This window comes from Dryas octopetala, chromosome 5 (genome assembly GCF_963921425.1).
Source record: "Dryas octopetala chromosome 5, drDryOcto1.1, whole genome shotgun sequence".
Lineage (NCBI taxonomy): Eukaryota > Viridiplantae > Streptophyta > Magnoliopsida > Rosales > Rosaceae > Dryas > Dryas octopetala.
In genome coordinates this window covers 14317335-14337340 of record NC_141370.1, presented here as the reverse complement: position 1 = coordinate 14337340, position 20006 = coordinate 14317335, and the positions used below count along the sequence as shown (strand labels likewise).

Below are 20006 nucleotides of genomic sequence, written 5' to 3'. Positions count from 1 at the left end.
TCAATCACACAAGGGAGCATAGCAACAGAGGAAACTGAATGATTTCCTCCTGCGCTTTTTAACAACCTTCTTCTCTTCAGGCCTCTCAATCACATGCTGGGTGGTAGTACTACCTGGACACTCTTCCTCCTTGATGTTGCTCTCAGGACTTTCAACTTCAATCTCAATCACTTTTGGAGGAGGTTTTGTCTCCGCTGAGCAAAATTCCTGGAAGAAGTTGGAAAGATAATCTGTGATTTCCATGAATTCTGGTCGGCTCTTTGGGTCCTGTGCCCAACAGGACAGCAAGAGAGGGGCAATATCCTTAGGAATGTCCTCCAGGCTAGGCCGTACATTCTGAAAGCAAGAGCTGAGGTCATCCAAATGGTTCCAAAGAAAGGAGAAAATCATAACATATCTGATTCTATAGCAAAAGAAAAATCCATCAACAGTCATTTAACCTTCAAAACATTGTTTTCATGTTACACTCAGTCCATCTGTAGCAAAATCAAACTCAGACTCAAGAAAATTTGATCTGAAATGTCAACTAGAATCGTACAAGTTTCTTAGTGAATCTAAAGAAATTCAAAAAGATCAAGCAAAGTGTGCTGAATTTCAAAAGAGAACAGTGGTAGGAGTGTGCCAGAGTTTACAATAACTATTGCAAGGAATTTTTCAGGCTTCTGGATAATTAGTTTTGTTTTGAATGCCATTATATGACTTACCTTGGCTGTAGCATATGCTACCATTACATTATTCCTTCCTTTGAACGGAGTTTTGTTTGTGAGCAACTCCCACAGAACTATTGAGAAGCTGTACACATCTGCCTTATGATCATATTGTTTCTTTGCTCCTCTTGGAACTGGCTCTACGCTAAATAACTACTTCAGATAAAAAGAAAAAATTAGAAATATTATGTAAATTTCTTTCAGTATAAATGTGTGAATAACAAAGGAAGAGAAACGAAAAAGTGCACCTCAGGAGCCATCCACCGGTAAGTACCAGCCTCACTAGTCATTGCACCTGGTATCTCCTCTCTAGCAAGCCCAAAGTCAGCCAGCTTAATTTGCTTCTTGTCTTCTGTAAGAAGTAGATTGGCTGGGGAGAAAAAGAAGACTTTATGTTAGAAATAAATTTGTACGGTGAACAATGTTTCAAGTTTCAACCAGATTGTCTAATGCTCAAGAAATAAAATTCAGATGACCATGAAAAACTAAAAGAAAACATGATAAATTTACTGAAAGTATTCTGGAATATGGTCAAAACTAGTAATGATTAAATCCTTTTGTAGATCCACTAGTGAACTCATTTACAATATCAAAACTGGACAAACATACCAACATAGTAGCCAAACCAAAAGCCTTGGCAGTTGGCCCCCTTACCAATATAAACCAAAACTACTAGAATGAAAGGGAAAGAAAAAAAAAAGGAAAAAGAAACATTACTTGGCTTCAAGTCACGGTGAATGATGCCATTTGCATGCAAGTATTCCATAGCTCGACATATATCCAATGCAAAACTTATGGAAAGTTTCAGATCCAGATTTACTGGGCGGACGCTCCACAAGTACTTCTGAACTGTACCACCTTTCATAAGCTCAGTAATTATCATCATAGTTGGTTCCACGCACGCACCAATAAACTGTTACAGGACAATGACTTATATGAGATGTTCATATGGACTAGCTAGGGGCTCCGGTCTTAAAAAATACACATCAGGAAAATGAGTATTATGAATTGAGATTTCATGGTTGAATAGTGACACCGAGACAAATCTAGATACATTAGAATACATTAGAAGGCGAAGAACAGCGAAACTGAAAGAATTAGAAACCAAAAACGAATTGAGATTTTATTTCTTATTATGTAGCTTTCCAAAATTACGGACATCATTATGTATGTCAATAGTACCAACTTCTTAAAGGCGTTCTGCAGATAATGCTCTATCAATTTTAGAGTGCTAGACAGTTCTCAAAGAAGGAATCTCATATAAATGATGTATAGCTTGAGCTGTTTGTCCAGTTTCTACAAATATACTTTACTTGCTGTCATTATAATGGCAAAAGCTCCATAAATGGTTACATTATCAGTAACTTAGGAAGTTAAAAGAGAGGAATTATTACTCCAAGGCAAGATTATCCCGAAACAGCATAATACTAAATACTTGCCGGCCAATTTGCAGAAGCTAACACAGGGCATTGAATACCAATTTAGGAACAGATGTACAGTGACTGGGAGGTGTTCATTTCCTTGTGTCAAATTTCATCTCACCTTGATAAATAGAATAAATATATTTCTTAAAACAAAAGGTCAATTTTCATAATGGTATTCTCTAATCACCGAAACTAAGGGATGGAGGAACCAAAATAGTATATCATAACAGACAAGTATAAACAGTTCAAGTCCTTTACAAAAGGAGAAAAGGTTTCCCGAGATATGATGAGAAATATATATGCATATAGTTAGACAAATGCAGGTATCAGGAAATAAGTTTCATACCTTCACGACGTTTTCATGTTTCACCTTTGACAGCAATGTAACCTCCCTCTGAAATTTTTCCTTGCGTTCAGGATAAACAGCTGATGTTCTGGTTGGCTGTATAATTTTAACAGCAACAGGCTTGGATTTGTACCTAGAAACATAATGGAAAGCTTCAGCAATCTTAAATCCATAACATAAAATTCCTCAATTGCAGCACAGAACAACACTCAGATTTATGAATATTATATATACACACCCTAATAAGAAATAAACTTATGATCCACTTATTAACTTTTTGCATGCAAGTAAAATGCCGTCTCTTATAGAAGGTTTCAGCAAATCATTTAGTGTAAGAAGCAAGATCCTGCCACAAAGGGATAGATAAAATTTGTGCCGTCAGTGGCATCTACGTCAGAATGCTTGCTTGCCCAGGAATTCAACCTTTACGTGTAAAAGATACGATAATTACTAAATAAACTATGTTAAAGTAATTTAAGAAAAGAGGCCAGGCCAAGTCAAAAACATCAAAAGATATCCTTCTTTGCCATTGCGCTCTACGTAGGGCAACTTTACTTCTGTGATTCAAAATAACTACAATGCCAGCTGTGTTTTAAAATTTTTTCCTTTCACTAAAGTGTGATACATAAATTATACTAACCTTTACAATTACATTTTTTGACTCTCTTCAATTACAGAGTGTCCTCTCCAATTTTCCTCCTGTTCGGATAATTGGGCCAAGAGGCCAAAATGAAACTCCTTGTTACCACCGCTTATTATGCAAATGGTGCTATATGAACCTACACCTAAACCTATTGATTCTCTGACATGCCTTTATATCTAAAATTGATGGTTTAATAATAAATTGGTCTCATCAACTGATATTATGTCGCCAATTATCAGGTGATAGTTCTCCCTGTCATGTATGTACTCAAAGCTATTGATTCTTTATAAATACTTTAAATCTAAACTAAAAAGTCTAATAACAATATGGTTCATCAATAACCTTGTGAAGATATGCAAACATTTTTTTTCCCTGAGAGGAGTTGTAAATGAAGAAATAGAAACAAAAACCAAAAAGAAAAAACATAAAAAAAAAAAAAGGATCTAAGAAATAAATCATCACCAATTAATCCCAGCTCTTGTTGAAGAATGAAAAGTTTTTATGACTGTCCAATGAGTACAATAGCAAATGCTTGGGTGTCCCCTACCAATTAGATGATCCAAAAATAAAAGAAACAATCAAATCAATGGCTTCTAGGAGTTGTAATGTTTCGTTAGTTGAAACCCCCATGCATCCCCCGTCCCCCAAAATTACCCACACCCTTTTCCTAGTCCTCCAGGCCACTTACATATAATTAACCCAAAATAATGGGCAGTGCCTCCAAATCAACACAGGAGATCACCTACCATATATAACCAAGGGTTTCCTATTTAAACCTACCACAATTATTACATACTTTCCTCCCTCAACTATTTTTCCAAGTGATTAATGTAGGATGGCTCAAATAAGTCATGTTTAAAAACCATATCTCAGTCATGTGTAATATTTAAAACATTGCCAACAGATTCTCTTACTCGGATTTATGTACTGCTAATAATTGTCCATGATTGCATTCTTGTAAATATTGTATTTCCTGAGAGAATAGAATGCTGCAAGTCTCAATGCCTCATGTTAGCATCCAATCTTCACATGTTCTACAGAAAAATAAGGTGGGAGAAGAGAAAATAAAATAGCGAACTTACGTAAGACTCGCTGCAGAATGATGTTTTGCAGAAACCTATAATAATGAAACTTTTATCCCTGCTCTGCTAACAGATTAATGGACCCCAAAATCTAGTATCTTCGTGTCCCATTTTGGAGCATTCACAATCGCAATTAAAACTGAACCTATGTAAATGAAAGTTTTAACCTGTACTAACAAATGAATGGACTCCAAAAGTCCAGAATGTTCACGTCCCATTTTGGAGCATTCACAATCACAATTAAAAATGAACCTATAAAAATGAAATTTTTTATCCCTCCTATGCTAACAAATGAATATCCAGAATGTTATGTCCCATTTCTCTCAATAACTATTCTCATCAATGCTATTGCTTTATATGTCTTCTCCTAGAATAGACTGTAATCCCAACAACTTTGTATATACAATATGTAGCACAGCAGAACAAATTGTCTCAGATTCTTTACTCCAAAGAATATACAATTTGACAAACAATAGACTGCTCATCTACTTGCTCGGCATTGAAAGACAAAGACAAAGTAAAGAACACTGTTGTTGCGAAATAAATTGGAGTTGTAAGACAAATGTATCACCACAGACGCATTCACTCAAATAACGCACAGCTTAGTTTACACTCAGAGGTTCACCAATAATGAGAACCAGAGCTTCAAGATGAAACTGAACCTAAATGGGCACTAAAATTGACATTTGGCACCCAAACACTAACCCCCATTAAAACCCATAAATCATCAAAACCCTCAAAAGGGTTTATCACAACAAAATTCCAGATTCCCAAAACCAATACAACAACTCAACCAAACAAACCAATAGCAAAAGTACGACAATTCAAGAACATGCAGACAATGTGAGCAACCTAATCAAGAAGAAGCATAACCAAGAAAAAGAAAAAAAAAAAAGAGCAAACAGACACAGAGTGACAGTGTTTCAAGAAAGGAGACCCACAATCCTTCATGGACAATCGAATGGGGCCCTTCTCCGATTACTTGGCCAAGCTTGAGGCTGTAAGGGTCAATAAGCAAGCTGGGGTCGATCTTGAAGACGAAGCCGGTGTCCGAAACTTGGCCGTCGTCGGGATTCAGTCCACAGTAAGCGTTTCCGGCGACGTAGGTGGGGTAGAAGTCAAAAAGCTCGTCGTCTGAGACTGAGAGCACCCCATGTTCCGCCATTGTTGGAGCTTCTTTTTGCAAAGTACAGAGGAGGAAGCGATAGAGACAGAGTCCACGAAAATGGGTTTTAAGCAGAAGTGACGAAGTGAGTGAAAATTAACAAATTATACCAAAAACCTTATGCTAAGAATTATATAAATGGGAATTTTATGTGTATGGTTTTGGGAGCATTTAAAAGAGAGATGGGAGTATGGGACTGTGCGAGAAACGCGAGGGAAAACTATGGTAACTTTTAGTGCATTTTTGGAATGCTAATTTATTTGCCTAATCAATCATTAATTTTGAGGTGGGATATGCTGCGGTGCAGGTGCATGGGAATTGGGTTTGATGTTGCCACCTAAACATTAATTTTCTTTGTTTAGTGGTGGTGTGGGTACTCTTTTGTTGGTTAGCTGGATAAACTAATGGAACAGAGTTGACTTGGTATGGAAATCTTCAAAGAATAATGGAAGCTTTGGAGTCTGCAACCCACATAGTTAATTCTAGCCAACACAAGTTGTTTTGAAAAAGACATTTTAATTTTTGTTTGTGATGGTTACATATATAGCCTAATAGATTAATATAGGCAATATCTTTATACTCATATATAATGTTTATATATGTATAGATTTTATTTTCTGTATAAGAGTATGTTGTGAAAGGAAAATTATATATAATTGGTTTATACAATAATTTTTCCCTCCTAATGGCCTATTTAGGATTGCAACTCATCATGAATAATATGTTTTTTTTTTTTAATAAAAGAGTTTGAATTTATGACTTGTTTAAACTGATATTATTAACATGCACTTTGCAAACATTGTTAGTATATGAAAAGACAAAGCCATTTAGGTGCGAATGTGTGCATGTTTGCACTTGATATCGAGCGCTCGGTAATACTATCAAAATCGAGCTCCGCAATTTTTTAAAAAGAGACAATTGTTTCTTGTACCGCTTGGCGCTGCTTCCTCCTCCCTTTTTTTAGGATATAGAGTACGAATACCCTATTCTCTTTTAGGGTGTAGAATAATTTTTGTGGAGGTTTTATGTTAGGGGTTTAATTTAACATAAAAGTCGATAAATCAAGTCCAAACACTCGATGCAGAAAAATTTTACACTGCCAAGTGCTCAGCAATAGTAACCTGTATTTGGTATTATGTCGCACGTTCACACCTCAATGAACCCGTATGAAATGAATTTATAGTTATATTAATCTGTCATCTCACATAACTTACCACATGGCCAAATTAGTAAGGGAGAGATAAGTTGTATACAATAATTGTATGTATGTAATAAATTTGACTATTCTTCATTATTCCAAATTAAATATAAAAAGAAAAGTACATTTCCAAAAACAAAATAATAAAAAGAAAATCATTTCCTCATATATCTGTTGATCATCAATATCTAATAATAATCAGAAGTTCAAAGGAACTCACCATACTATAGGACTTATATATTTAGCATGAAAATTGTGCAGATAGTCATATTAAAGACAGATTGAATAGGAATAGCACTATGGAACAAGAGTAATCCAATTTGATTTGTGAACCCTACATGGCATGTCTCCTCCTCTATTTGGAACTTATATGATAAAATTTAGCAGAGCAAAAGGTGTTTGTTCTGCATTACTTTTCTAGTAATTAAAGAAAATAGTTGTACATATCAGTATGCCTACAATGCCTATATATCCAATTTTCTTGATCAATAGCTACACTATATAGCCAATGTGGGACTTACACTCCACTCTATGACTATGAGCTTCGATTGCCAGGAAAAATATAACTCTTTCTTAGGTACGTGTCATATATTTGCTTTAATTAGAAGGTGTAGTTTACTTGATATGTGTATTAGTTGGCAATGGCTTTTGGGCCTAATGGTACCTCATATCCCTTTAAAAAACAAGAATGAAAGGTGAACTATATCCATATTAAGCACCTAGCTAGTGAACGTATAATTATTTAATTAGTAAGTGAAGAAAATGCAGATTCAGATATATACTCCATTAACTTCTAATTTTCAATATTGCTATTGTTTATCACTTGTGGATAGTCTGCACCCAAAGATTGAAAGAGGTAAGACTAATTCAGCAGTGTTATTAACATCAGTACGGTTAAAATAATTGGTGTCTGAAATATGGACATTGATAATCGACTTGAAGAAAGGCTGCTTAGAAACTCTGGTTGTTGGTAGAAGGCCAGCTGAACTTAATGGAAAATCACACAAATAATTAGCAAAATAACAAGCATCAAGCTTTGACCAAAACAACAACATGGAGCCAATTTTAAAGAGAAAATTTGGGTGAGGTACTAGGTGACATTTTCTTTTTGGTTTCAATATGAACAGTAGTAAACATTTTCTAGTTAAAATTAGGTACTAAACAAATGAGTCACTATTAGGTTGGAGCAAAAAATATGGCCGAGAAGCGAATTCCCCCTCACTTGTTTTAGGAATTGCATGCACCTCCTAACTTGATTGTTTACCCAAACTAATAGTGACTGATATGCTTAGGATCTAACTTGAACAAAAAGAAAATTACTTTTTAAGATACAAGTGAGGCCCAATATTGACACCTTAAAGAACTATAATAATACCCATATCTTTTCTTTAGTTAAAGAATGGATGTCTTATTGAATTTGTGAATATATATATATATATATCCTTTTTGTTTAGTATTTAGTTGTGACTGTTTCCTTAAAAAAGAAAAAGTACTTAGTTGTGACTACTTAGTTAGAGGTTATGAATGTTTAAGTGATATGTACAAGTCAAGCATGCCAAATTTCTCAGTGAAACGTCAATCAATTTAAATTTCAAGTGTCATTTCGTCTAAACCATTATAATATATATGTTGCAACATATATATGAGATAAATTCTCGTATATACAATCATTTGTCTTTCAAAACTTATTATATAATTAACTAAAATGTGAAGAGAGATTATATACAACAGTTTGTATGCAAAAATTCCCTAATATGGAGATTGTTAAAGGAGTTTGGTTGTTCCTTATTACTCAAAGTAATATTACTAATTTTCTTTAACGGTTATATAAATTTTTTTGCAAATCTATAATGGACAATATTTCTTATAAATTTGTTATTAAAATTGTTTGATAAAATAGAGATATAATGGACATTCTTTTCTTATACGATGGTTCACAAGCAGAACACTCTTAATAATATAGAGTCATAGACGTTGCACTATCTAATAATAACAAAATAAAAAAGGCTTCCAGCATGCTATAGGACTTATTCATGAGAGATTGAATGGCATATATAGCACTAAGGGAACAAGAGTAATATATTTGATTGGTTAACCATACCAGCTACATATATGACATATGTCTCCACCTACATATGGAGAAATATTACATCAAAAGCCCAAAGAAGCGGGCCAGCACAACACACAACAAAAACGCAAATACAAACGTACAAATAAGCCCAGGTCCCCCGCTAATTAACCAGCCCACAACAAGGCAATCCGAGGGAAACCAACATGAGTAAAAAAAAAAACAAACCAGGGAGACAAAGACACCCAACAAAGAAAACACCCAAGATGATCCAACTACCGTTGACTTGTCCCCTGCCCTCCTTGCGTAGACTGTGTAGTTGTTGCTGCTCCTCCTCCTCCGTTTAGTTTTGGATATTTCACAATGCGGAATTCAGGAACCCAAGACCTTTTACGGGGATGAAAACTCGCAGATTGAGCATAGCACTTGGTTGGCTTGCGATGACCTAGATCATGAAATATTGTATCTTGAATATAGCCCACGATACGCTCTTGGGAGCTGACCGTAAGTTTTTCAAACAACTCTGTGAATCTTCTGAGTTTGAAATCCTCCTCACTCTCGTTGGGGAGTTTCTCAATTATATGACCTTCAATTTCCCTTTCACCCAAGATGATTTCAATGGGGTTTCTTGGATGATTGCTGCATCGTGTTTTGAACCAAATAATTGACAAACCAAAGTAAAATTCAGCATAACGGGACTGCTTGATTTCTTTTATTTCTTCTTCATCATCAAATGTACCTTTTGGATCCAGCATTTCAGCTTCAGGTTGGACGAAGTCACTCCAAGGTATCGGTCCGTACTGATGTTGTGTATTCCAGAGCTTTATAAATCTTCTGAGTCTAAAATCCTCCTCACTTTCCTCGATGAGTTTCTCGACTATGATATCTTTGACATCTGCCCTCATCTGATCAAATATTTTGTCGAGCAGCTCTTGTTGATAATTGGAGCCTAGCTGCCTGAACCAGAGAATGGACTCGCACAACTCTCTTTCACGGAAGAATTTTTTTTTTAACTCCTTAAATAAAAGATATCGGGTAGAGACAGTTGCTTTATTAAATAGCTCTGTGAATGTTTTCCTTCTGAAATCTTCTTCATCGCCAATTTCCTCTGCAAGTCTTTCGATTGCAACACCTTTAACTTCATGAGAGAGTTTTTCGATCTTCTCTTGTTGATCGGCTGCGGATAGTAGGCTGAATCCAAAAGCTGAGAGACGTGAGAGTAATTCGGCAGCACCGGCAGGATCTTGAGGCTGAAGGAGCCTCCCGTGCGGATAAAGAAGTATTAGTCCCCGCAGTCTGCAATCAGCAATGGAGAGGAGCTTGGCTTGCTTGGCAAAGTCTGCTTTCTTACATAGCTCCGTGAATGTTGTGAGTCTGAAATCCTCGCTTTCGTCTGGGAGTTTCGAAACTCCATCACATAGTTGTACAATCAGCTTTGCTTGACCCTCGGCGCTTTGTCCCTTGAACCAAATAGTCGAGAAACCTAAGAAAAATTCATCAAAACCTTCATCATCACCTTCTCGTACTTTCTCGCTTCTTTCTTGAACACTCGCGTCTAGTTTCTTGAACCATGAAATTAAATCTTCCATTTGTAGTTCTGGCGTGCTCCAGATTACAACCATACTGGAATAATCTTGCTCAGCGAAGGGAATCTTCTTGATTAGCTCTACAAATTTCCTGAGTCTGAAATCCTCCTCTGTTTCCCCGGGGATCTGGTGATTCTCAGCTGGAACATGATCAGTGATTTCTCCGATCATTCTTTCTTGAACACTGGCGTCTTGTTTTTGGAACCCTGAAATTAATTCCCCAATTTGCCTTTCGCGCTTGAACATCTTTTTAACTCTGGACAGGCCATCAACTTGCTCAGCGAAGGGAATCTTCTTGAATAGCTCTACAAATTTCCTGAGTCTGAAATCCTCCTCTGTTTCCCCGGGGATCTGGAGATTCTCAGCTGGAACATGATCAGTGATTTCTCCGATCATTCTTTCTTGAACACTGGCGTCTTGTTTTTGGAACCATGAAATTAATTCCCCAATTAGCCTTTTGCGCTTGAAAATCTTTATAACTCTGGACAGGAACTCAGATTGCTCACTGAAGGGAAGCTTCTTGAATAGCTCAGAAAATTTCCTGAGTCTAAAATCCTCCTCGCTTTCAGCGGAGAGTTGCACCACCGTAACATTTTCAACCACTTTAGTACAGAATTCTTCTGTCTGCTCTCGCTGATCGGTAGCGGATAGTCGGCTGAACCCAAAGATGGATAGATTTAGGCGTAGTTCCGCATCAGTAAAACTCTTATTGGCCGGCTCAACTGGCGCCACTGCCGGATTCGGAAAGAAAGACATTGCGAATCGATCTTAGCGTGAACTGTGAAGGAAGGCTTACAGTCACTCTGGTTTCGTGTGGCGACGATTATGAAGAATTTTCTGTTCAGTTGAGGAAACTTAATTCCGAATGTGTGCTTACAGAACTACGCGATTTTGGATGGAAATTACCTGCACCTTACCACAGTGCTCGGTTTCCTAGAAAGTGCACTTGTTACTTTTAATTTTGGTCTTTTTTTTTTTTTTTTTTTTTTTGGCCAAGATTACTTTTTCTTTTGGTCAAGTACGCGATTTTGTATGGAAATTACCTGCACCTTACCACAGTGCTCGGTTTCCTAGAAAGTGCACTTGTTACTTTTTCTTTTGGTCTTTTTTTTTTTTTTTTTTTTTTGGCCAAGGTTACTTTTTCTTTTGGTCAAGTACGCGATTTTGTATGGAAATTACCTGCACCTTACCACAGTGCTCGGTTTCCTAGAAAGTGCACTCGTTACTTTTTCTTTTAGTCAAGTCCAGCCATCACCAGCATATAATTTACCGAGTTAAGTTTGCAAAGATTCTAAGCAAGTAATAAAATTTCGGGTTTCGAACAAATTTTGATGAAAATTTCGATGAAAATTTTGACAGAAATTTCGAAGATTTTTAAATTTCAACAAAAATTTGATGAAAATAATGAAAATTGTTATCAAAATACGGAAATTTTGAATGAAACTTTACCATATATTTATTTATCATATTATCTACTAAATTGATAAAAAATATTGAAGAAACCAAATTATATAGTAGGTTTCATGTTATATAAGATAAATATAATGCACGCTGGAGACAAATACTGTTAAATAAAATTAGTATAAAATGAAATTAGTATATTATCTATACTCTATAATATATACACTAAACCCTATATATTTTATAATCTATATTCTATATTATTTAGGATATAGTATATGATACTAGGGTTTAAGCCCTTTAGGGTACTTTAAATTATTTTTTATATAAAAATATATTATAGTTTACTAGTTTAGGGTTTAAAAACAACTAAACGAAACTCCAAAACGGGCAAACGAAACCCCAAACTATTTTTTTTCTTCACAATTAACCCAAAGGCCCCAAACCCCAATCAACCCTAAACCTTTTTAATTTTTTTCTCTTTTTTTTTCTTCTTTTTCTTTCCTTCCTTTTCTTTTTTTTCTTTTCTTTTTTTTTTCTTCTTTTTCTTTCCTTCCTTTCCCTTTCCTTTCTTTTCCCCCGAGGCTCCACTCTCCAGCAACTTTGTTTTCTGTATTTCTTCTTCACTCTCTCTCTCTCTCTCTCTCTGAATCTCCCCCGCCGTCTCCCCGTCGCCCCTGCCCTCGCCCCGTCGCCCTCTGCCGTCGCCTCTCTCCCTCGATCTTCCCCCTGCCGTCGCCTCTCTCTCCCCCTCGATCTCCCCTTGCCGCCGCCCTGCCGCCACCCCTCTTTCTCCCTCGATCTCCCCCCTGCCACCTCTCCATTTTTCTGCAAAAACCCAGCTCCAAAACCAGATCGAAAACCACCGTCGAAAATTTCGCCGAAATTTCGATAATTTCGACAATTTCGACGAAATCATCCCGAAATTTTAGCAAATATGGGTTTCGATTTCGACACCCCCAAAAATCGAAATTTTGCCGAAAACTTCGAAATTTAACACCCTGATTCTAAGTAATAAGAAAAATAATTATTTCGGTTTTCATTAAAGACTTTTAATCTATTTTTAATTTTTTTAGTAATTTAATTTTAGCTCGAATTCCTATCAAAAAGTATCGAACCTCTCATACAGTAAGGATGAGGATCCTCTGCCAGATTGTTTGGTACCAGGCCATACCAGGCTTTCAATCTCAGCCATTAAAAAAATTGTATGATTGGGATTACACCATATTTTTAAAGTCCAAATTTATTTCTTTTTTTAACAGAAAAATATTTATTCCTTTAAACCAATAAAGAACATCTTAAAAAGGATTTGATGCAACCTCATCCTAGCCCTCCACCCCGAAGCAGCCCCTATACCCTACCCCTCTCTACTCTTTCCGGCAGCCTCCCCGTCACCGACTTCCTCCTCCATTGCCGGCAGCCACCCATTCCTTTCCTTTCTCACCCATTAAAATCTCGAAAATGAAACAGAATAATCAATATAAAAACACAAAAATAACATTTATTCAATAAAATGAAAGAAACCCACAAAGTGAAGTGTTCATGTACACTCGAAATGGACCCAGAGAAAAAAAAAAAAAAAAAAAGCACATGCAGACCTTTAAGATATCAAACGCAGCAAATCCCATCATGATTTCTTATGGGTTTAGGATTTTTCATGTTTGTGATAATGGTTGGCTTTTTCAATGGGTTTCTGAGGATAGAGTCAATTTGTGGTTGCCAGAGGTGGATAAGGAAGTCGGCAACGGGGGAGGTCGCCGGAAAGAGGAGAGGGGTGGGGGTCTGGGATGGGGATGGGTTTGCCTTAAAAATTTTCATTTTTCTATTAAAAGAGAAAAAAAATGGTTAAAATTAAAACAATTGGACCTAAAAAATATGGTGTAATCACAACCACATAATTTTTTTTAATGGCTGAGATTAAAAGCCTGGTATGGCCTGGTACCAAACTGTATGGCAGAGGATCCTCATCTCTTAAGTAATGCTCCAATCTTATTGAATAGTGCTCGAGGAAAGCTCAAACACTATTGGATTGCCAAATTTCTAATATTTTAAAAAATTGTTTAAAAATATTTGATTGAACCTCTCTCAAGTAATGCTCCAATCTTATTGAATAGTGCTCGAGGAGAGCTCAAAGACTTTTGGATTGCCAAATTTCTAATATTTTAAAAAATTGTTTAAAAATATTTGATTGACTTAAATTTGGTTAATTTTTTAAATTTCTCCTTGTGAATGTAATAGGTCTATAAGTTTAATTTTACCCTTTCAATTAATAAGGGAAATTAATTTAATTTGTCGAAATTAGTGTGACATGCCAACTGTATGTTCATATTTGTAATTCGCACAGTGTTGTACACCATATTTGCAGTTCACAAGTAGTGCATGTCCATGGTTGAAATTTACGCTGCCAACTATATATGCACCATGCAATTATTTGGAGAAATTCTTAAATTGAGTTGTTCCATTACGCGTATTATATGACCATTCTATACTATGGTATCATATATTCATATGTATATATTGTTTATTTTAAAAATATGTAAACTTTACTTAAAATAAACATATATGTGATTTGAGGTCGTACAAAACACGCAACATGATTACCTTACTAAATAATCTCTCCAACCACTTGCATTTGTATTATGAAATTTCATCTAGTAAAATTTAGTGCAAATTACAATTTACACCCCTGAAGTTTGGGGTGTTTCACAACTTGTACCCTATAATTTTAATTTTTTCAATTTAGTACTTAACATTTTAATTTACTTATAATTTTTTCAATTTAGTATCATTTCCGACACCTCCGTCAGTGCCAACACGTCGACGCCTCTTTCCACGGCTCTCGTCGATCTCTACGTCTACAACAACATCGATTGTGCTGCTGCCTTCGAGAGCTCGACGCCATTCGCTGCAATTCCGCTCTAGCCCATCATATTTAATACATAAACTTTGATCTTTGTCTTACTGTGGTACCTAAATTTTTTTTTTTTTTTCCAATTGAGTACCTAAAATTTTTATTTTGTATCTAATAGATACTCATGTGAATTTCTGTTAAAATTGTTAACAGAAGTTATGGATAATATGGTCACTTCAAAAAAATTATATTTTAATTATTTTCTTTTATATGTTTAAAAAACATTTTAATAAAAAAAAACCACCACAGGCTCACCCACATCCCCACATCCTTCTTCTTCCTTATTTCTTCTTCTTTCTTTTTTCTTTTTTTTTTCTTCTTCTTCTTCTGCAAATCAAAAACCCCACATCCCCACACAGGCACACCCACCCCCATTCCCCTCCAACCTAGCACCGGCTGGACCCATCTCCCTCACCGGCCGGCGACCGATCCTTTCTCTCTCTCTCTCTTCCTCTCTCTCTCCCATTCCTTTGCAGAAGAAGAAGATGAAGAAAGGGGCGGGGTCCGTGGGGTCAGGGGTCCGTGGGGGAACTGTTGTGTTTTTTTTTTTTTTTTTTAAACATATAAAAAAAATAATTAAAAAATAATTTTTTTAGTGACTATATTGCCCATAACTTTTATTAACAATTTTAATAGAAATTCATTTTGATACCTATTAGACACAAAATAAAAATTTAGGTATCAAGACAAAGATCAAAGTTTAGATACTAAATATGAAAAAAAAAAAATCTTATATATATATATATATCCATGCAATTGCTAGCCATTCAGGTATCTTCTTCCTTAATAAGTAAGTCATTATCTTCTGCACCTAATGCTCTATTGTAGGACCTGGATTCATTAATCTTTTCACTTACTCTCTTTAATTATTGTACATGTACCCAAGAGTACGCAAACTATGGCATGAAAGATGGATCGATGCTGGTGGCCTAACACATAAGATTATTTTTGATTTACAAGAAAAGTAAAAGTATAAGCAATAATATTAACACGAATAATGATGATTATAATTAATATTAATAATATTATTATTACTATATTTAATCATCATTTTTGCATCATAAACTTTCTTACAAAGGTACTCGCCCATTAGAAAATTACAAGAAAAATACACTCCCTCCTCCGTATATCCATGATCAAGGGTTTCCCCCTCCACCAGACTGTGGCGGACGAACGTATGCATAAACAGCAAAGAAGGCCTGAATGGCTGTGAATAGTAAGAGTATGACAGCAGCCAAAGCAGACAAGAAAGACCATGGGGTATCAAAATACTTGAATCTAAAACCCGCCCATTGAACCCGCCAAGTATTTCTATGGTACTCATTCACATCATTGAACAACTTGGATAGATGTTTCTCCTCAATATCCAAACTCACTTCTTTGCCTAATTTTGTGAAGAAATGTACAACTTCCTCCTCATTTGCCAGATAATTCATCACAATATTTTTGTCGCAGAGAAATGCTGCGTCTGTAGGCGTGCGGATGAGACAACTCATGAATGCCGCATAATTGGTCACATGCTTTGAGCAATGCAATCGCGAGGAACATTGTTCAAATGCAACAAAATTTAGGAAGATATGGGTATGCGTATCATCTAGTATTATGTATGGAATTTCGAGCACTCCATTGCAAAATTTGACATCCAAGAAGCTGTTTGCCTCCCTTGTCTTGAACTTAATTCCAGCCAGATGAAGCTTCTTCGCTGATGTGATAAACTGAACCAATGCTGAGGAGGTATTTTCAGGCATTTCTTCTTGAGGTTGAGGGATAGAACTCAAGCGAAATAAATCAAGTAAATGTTTTCCTTCAACAGAAAAATGTTGCTCTAAAACTTGATCCGGTCTATCTTCTATGGAATTACAGAATTCCAAAGCAAATTTGGTAAGGGATGAGTCACTATCTTCCCTTGAAGTTTTTGATTTATCAAATAACGTTTGAAGAAGAAAGAAAGGAATTTGGTTCTCCAACAGAAGAAGATCTCGTATGAGAGTAGGGAAAATCCATCCCGAGCAAAAGATGGGGTCGTCTCGATGACTTGGTGGTAAGTCTTTAGCTTTGCAGAAGAGTTCGATAATGAAGAGACCATCAAGCAGCATCATGTCAACTAGATCGGCTTTGCAAAAATGGATGGTCTCTGAGTAGCACTCTCTTATATCATCTTCCCTTGATGCTACAAGTTGGCGGTAGTCATCAAGTGTGGGGCCAGGTGATGGGGTTCGAGCAAGCAGATGGTGAAGAAATCTCCACTTGTGCTGCTGCATCATCTCCAGATTTGGGTCACCATGGTGATAAGGGCCAATGGAAACTATACTCGGCCGATAGGACTTGCTGTTTATTTCAACAAAGCATTGTGGAACTCTAAAGATGCAACAAGACTTCTTACCAGCGGATGGCTGCAGTAGCCACCTTGTTTCCTCAATTCTTTGCTCCAATGATGTCATCTGAATATTGTTCGTTGCTGGAATCGCAATGACAGTTTGATCTCCCCCTCCATTCGCCATTGCTGAGCTCGATGACGAGTTCATTTTAGCTATCTATTAAATGGATGAAAACTTGTTCGTAAACACAAAGGATTTAACGTGGTTCTCCCAACCAGTGTAGCTGGGCTAGTCCATGGGCGGAGACGGCGAGAAAATTCCACTAATAACAAAAGGAGATTACAAACGAAAGTGTTTAATCTCACAAACTCAAACCCCAAATACACCCAAATCACACACTCAACAAAAAACAAGAACAAATAACAAATCTTGTTCACAAATACAAAGAGAGCAAGCGAGAAAGATCAATACCAAAGTGCTGCAGAAGAGAGATAAGAGAATAAATCTCTTTGCAAATAGTTGCAGACAACACCTTCAAAACCCAAGGAACAATAGCTTTTCTCCTTGTTCTCTTTGGTATGGCTGCAGCTCTCAAACTCTCTCCGTCACACTCTGTTTTTCTTGTGTGTCTGCTGCTTTTACCCTTCTTTGCTTCTAAAAGAAGCTTTGAGTCTCGGGTCAAACAAGCCCAAACTTTTCCCACCTACTCAAGGTGATGTGGCACAATTAAACCACTCAAAAAATAAATGGGCTTAAACCTGATTTGGGTCAGGCCGAACAATCGGGTCAATTAGAAGCCACAAACAACAACATCTGCATTATGAAACTACCACGCACCTGTATTATGAAACTTCCTCCTGCATTATGAAACTTCACCAAGTTAAGTTTAGGAAGTTTCTGAGCTTTTACAAAAAAATTAAAGTCTTATGAATTGACGAGGTGTGGGCTCAGATGAACAATTCATTAACTTTCATGTATTAGTTTAATTTTGAAAGCGGAGGTAAGCGAAATTCAATGCGATTCAAACTTTTTTTTTTTTTTTTAAATTTGGAAAAAGGCCAGGCGTTCATTTGGGACATCTCTAATAATTAAGAAAATACCATTAGACCACTAATAGTTAGCAAAAATATTCATTAAATCATGCTCCTATGACGCCGGTAAAAACAAGTTCCATAAATAACTCTCATCAATATCAAAAGGTATATCCTTGCCCAAGTTTCTGAAGAAATGTTGCGCCTGTAGGCGTGCGAATGAGACAACTCATGAATGCAGCATAACTGGTTATGTGCTTTGAGCAATGAGAGTAACATTGTTCAAATGCAACAAAATTCAGAAATAGATCAGTACGAAGATCGTCTAGTGTTATGTGTGGAATTTCGAGCACTCCATTGCAAAATCTGATATCCAAGAAACTAGATGAAGCTTTTTCGCTGATTGGATAAATTGAACAGATGAGGAGGCAAGAAACTAACTTCTGTTTCTCTCCTCGCCACTCTATCCTCAGACTTTATTTTCTTAATATATTTCATCTTATGGATATAGATTGATAATTAACTAGCTTCTTTTGTTTTCTTATTAATGGGTTTGATTTGGTAATCCTAATTCAGAAGACTTTATCTTTTAGTTCTCTAGTTTACTTCTTGTCACTCTATAGCCCTGTCTAACATTACTTTCTTATGTCTTATCCCTGTCTTCCACATCAGTTGCTTCTTGTTTGTACTCCGGGGTTTCAAGGGTACTCCAAAGTGTTTCCAATCTGAATTTTTTTGTTACAATTCCAATCTGAATTTTAATTTCTACATTTAGTTGTTTTTGTTTCTCTATATTTTCCTAATTATAAGGTGTTTTACAGCTATACTTTTTTTAAGTCCATGACATGGTGGTAAATTCTTCCACACAAATGGCTCTAAATGCAGAGTTATAAGGTGTTTTACAGCTGCCTTTTACATAGACAACTTTATTACCAAGTCTTTTGATGCTTAGCTCTTGATCAAGTTATCAATATGTTCACTTATATATTTTAAGTGGTCTCATATATGAAAGGAAATGATCAAAGGAATGGCTCCTAATTAAGTCATTCTTAGTAGACATGATCAACTAAGGTTTTTAAATTATAGACGGTGCACTGTTTGTTTACTTATTGAAAGATGTTGGAGGGGATAGTAAGTAAGCAAACACAGAAGCAATATTTAAGATAAGCAACATGCATGATTGCACAGAAAACTCTAACTATTGTGTAGCTAAACAGAAGCTGAGGTTTTCAAAAGCTGGCTGAAGTGTATCTCCCAGCTGCTCAATCATCAATTAAATAATTGGAGTTTGGGGATTTAGTTAATTTTAGCTCAACTAAACTTATACATTATATCTGTACTGCGGTCTCTCTAATTTGTATAAGGAGGATAGGCTCTGCTTGCATGGGTATCAAAATCACTCATTGAATGAAAATGGTATTTGTTTCTCTCTTGCATTCCATTCTGCGGTACTTTCATAGCTCAAGATTGAGTACTTTTCTAAACTGACAAAGTCTCATCCTCTTTACACAGACCAACTTATTACGAAGTCTTTCAATGCTTAAGTCATGATTGATAGAATTAGAGCATCCAACCCAAAACCAATTGGCAATGAGTGGAGAGACCCAAGACTTATAAGCACATATGCTAAGCCTTAGTTTTCCGATGTGGGACATTGCTCCACATTACTCTCAACACGCCCCCGCACGTGTGGCGATATTTGAGCCTTACATGTGAACAAATTATATTGGGTGACGTGGGAGCACGTGTGACCGTTAGGGGCCTTACACGCGGATAACCAAGCTCTGATACCATGATAGAATTAGAGCATCCAACCCAAAACCAATTGGCAATGAGTGGAGAGGCCCAAGACTTATAAGCACATATGCTAAGCCTTAGTTTTCCGATGTGGGACATTGCTCCACATTACTCTCAACAATGATCAAGTTATCAATATGTTCAATATTATAATTAAGGTGGCCTCATGAAAGGTGAATGATCAAAAGCATTAATGGCTCATTAGAGTAAAAAGAAATTGAAGAAACAGAGAAATTTAGGGTCCGTTTGGTATCATTTTCAAATGCCCATTTTCATTTTCAAAAAATGAAAATGACAGAAAACATGTTTGGTGGCCTATTTTACTAAAT

General features: G+C 36.2%; 3 protein-coding genes across 3 annotated transcripts; all 3 read right to left on the bottom strand.

The window, feature by feature from the left end:
* On the bottom strand, positions 1-5373 carry LOC147284627 (serine/threonine-protein kinase STY46-like). The gene is made up of 6 exons (XM_086245714.1): positions 5144-5373; positions 2478-2610; positions 1425-1620; positions 956-1077; positions 705-860; positions 1-336 (listed from the first exon to the last, which is right to left on the bottom strand). Exons 1-6 carry the CDS (start codon positions 5365-5367, stop codon positions 1-3), a joined length of 1167 nt encoding a protein of 388 aa, XP_086101840.1. The 5' UTR covers positions 5368-5373.
* A 3265-nt stretch (positions 5374-8638) lies between these two features.
* On the bottom strand, positions 8639-11073 carry LOC147284626 (uncharacterized). The gene has a single exon (XM_086244786.1). It carries the CDS (start codon positions 10973-10975, stop codon positions 8909-8911), a length of 2067 nt encoding a protein of 688 aa, XP_086100912.1. The 5' UTR covers positions 10976-11073; the 3' UTR covers positions 8639-8908.
* Positions 11074-15667: 4594 nt separating this feature from the next.
* LOC147284625 (UPF0481 protein At3g47200-like) lies at positions 15668-17450 on the bottom strand. The gene is made up of 2 exons (XM_086245713.1): positions 17321-17450; positions 15668-17171 (listed from the first exon to the last, which is right to left on the bottom strand). The coding sequence occupies exon 2, from the start codon at positions 17054-17056 to the stop codon at positions 15668-15670; it is 1389 nt and encodes a 462-aa protein (XP_086101839.1). The 5' UTR covers positions 17057-17171; positions 17321-17450.
* Positions 17451-20006: the final 2556 nt, after the last annotated feature.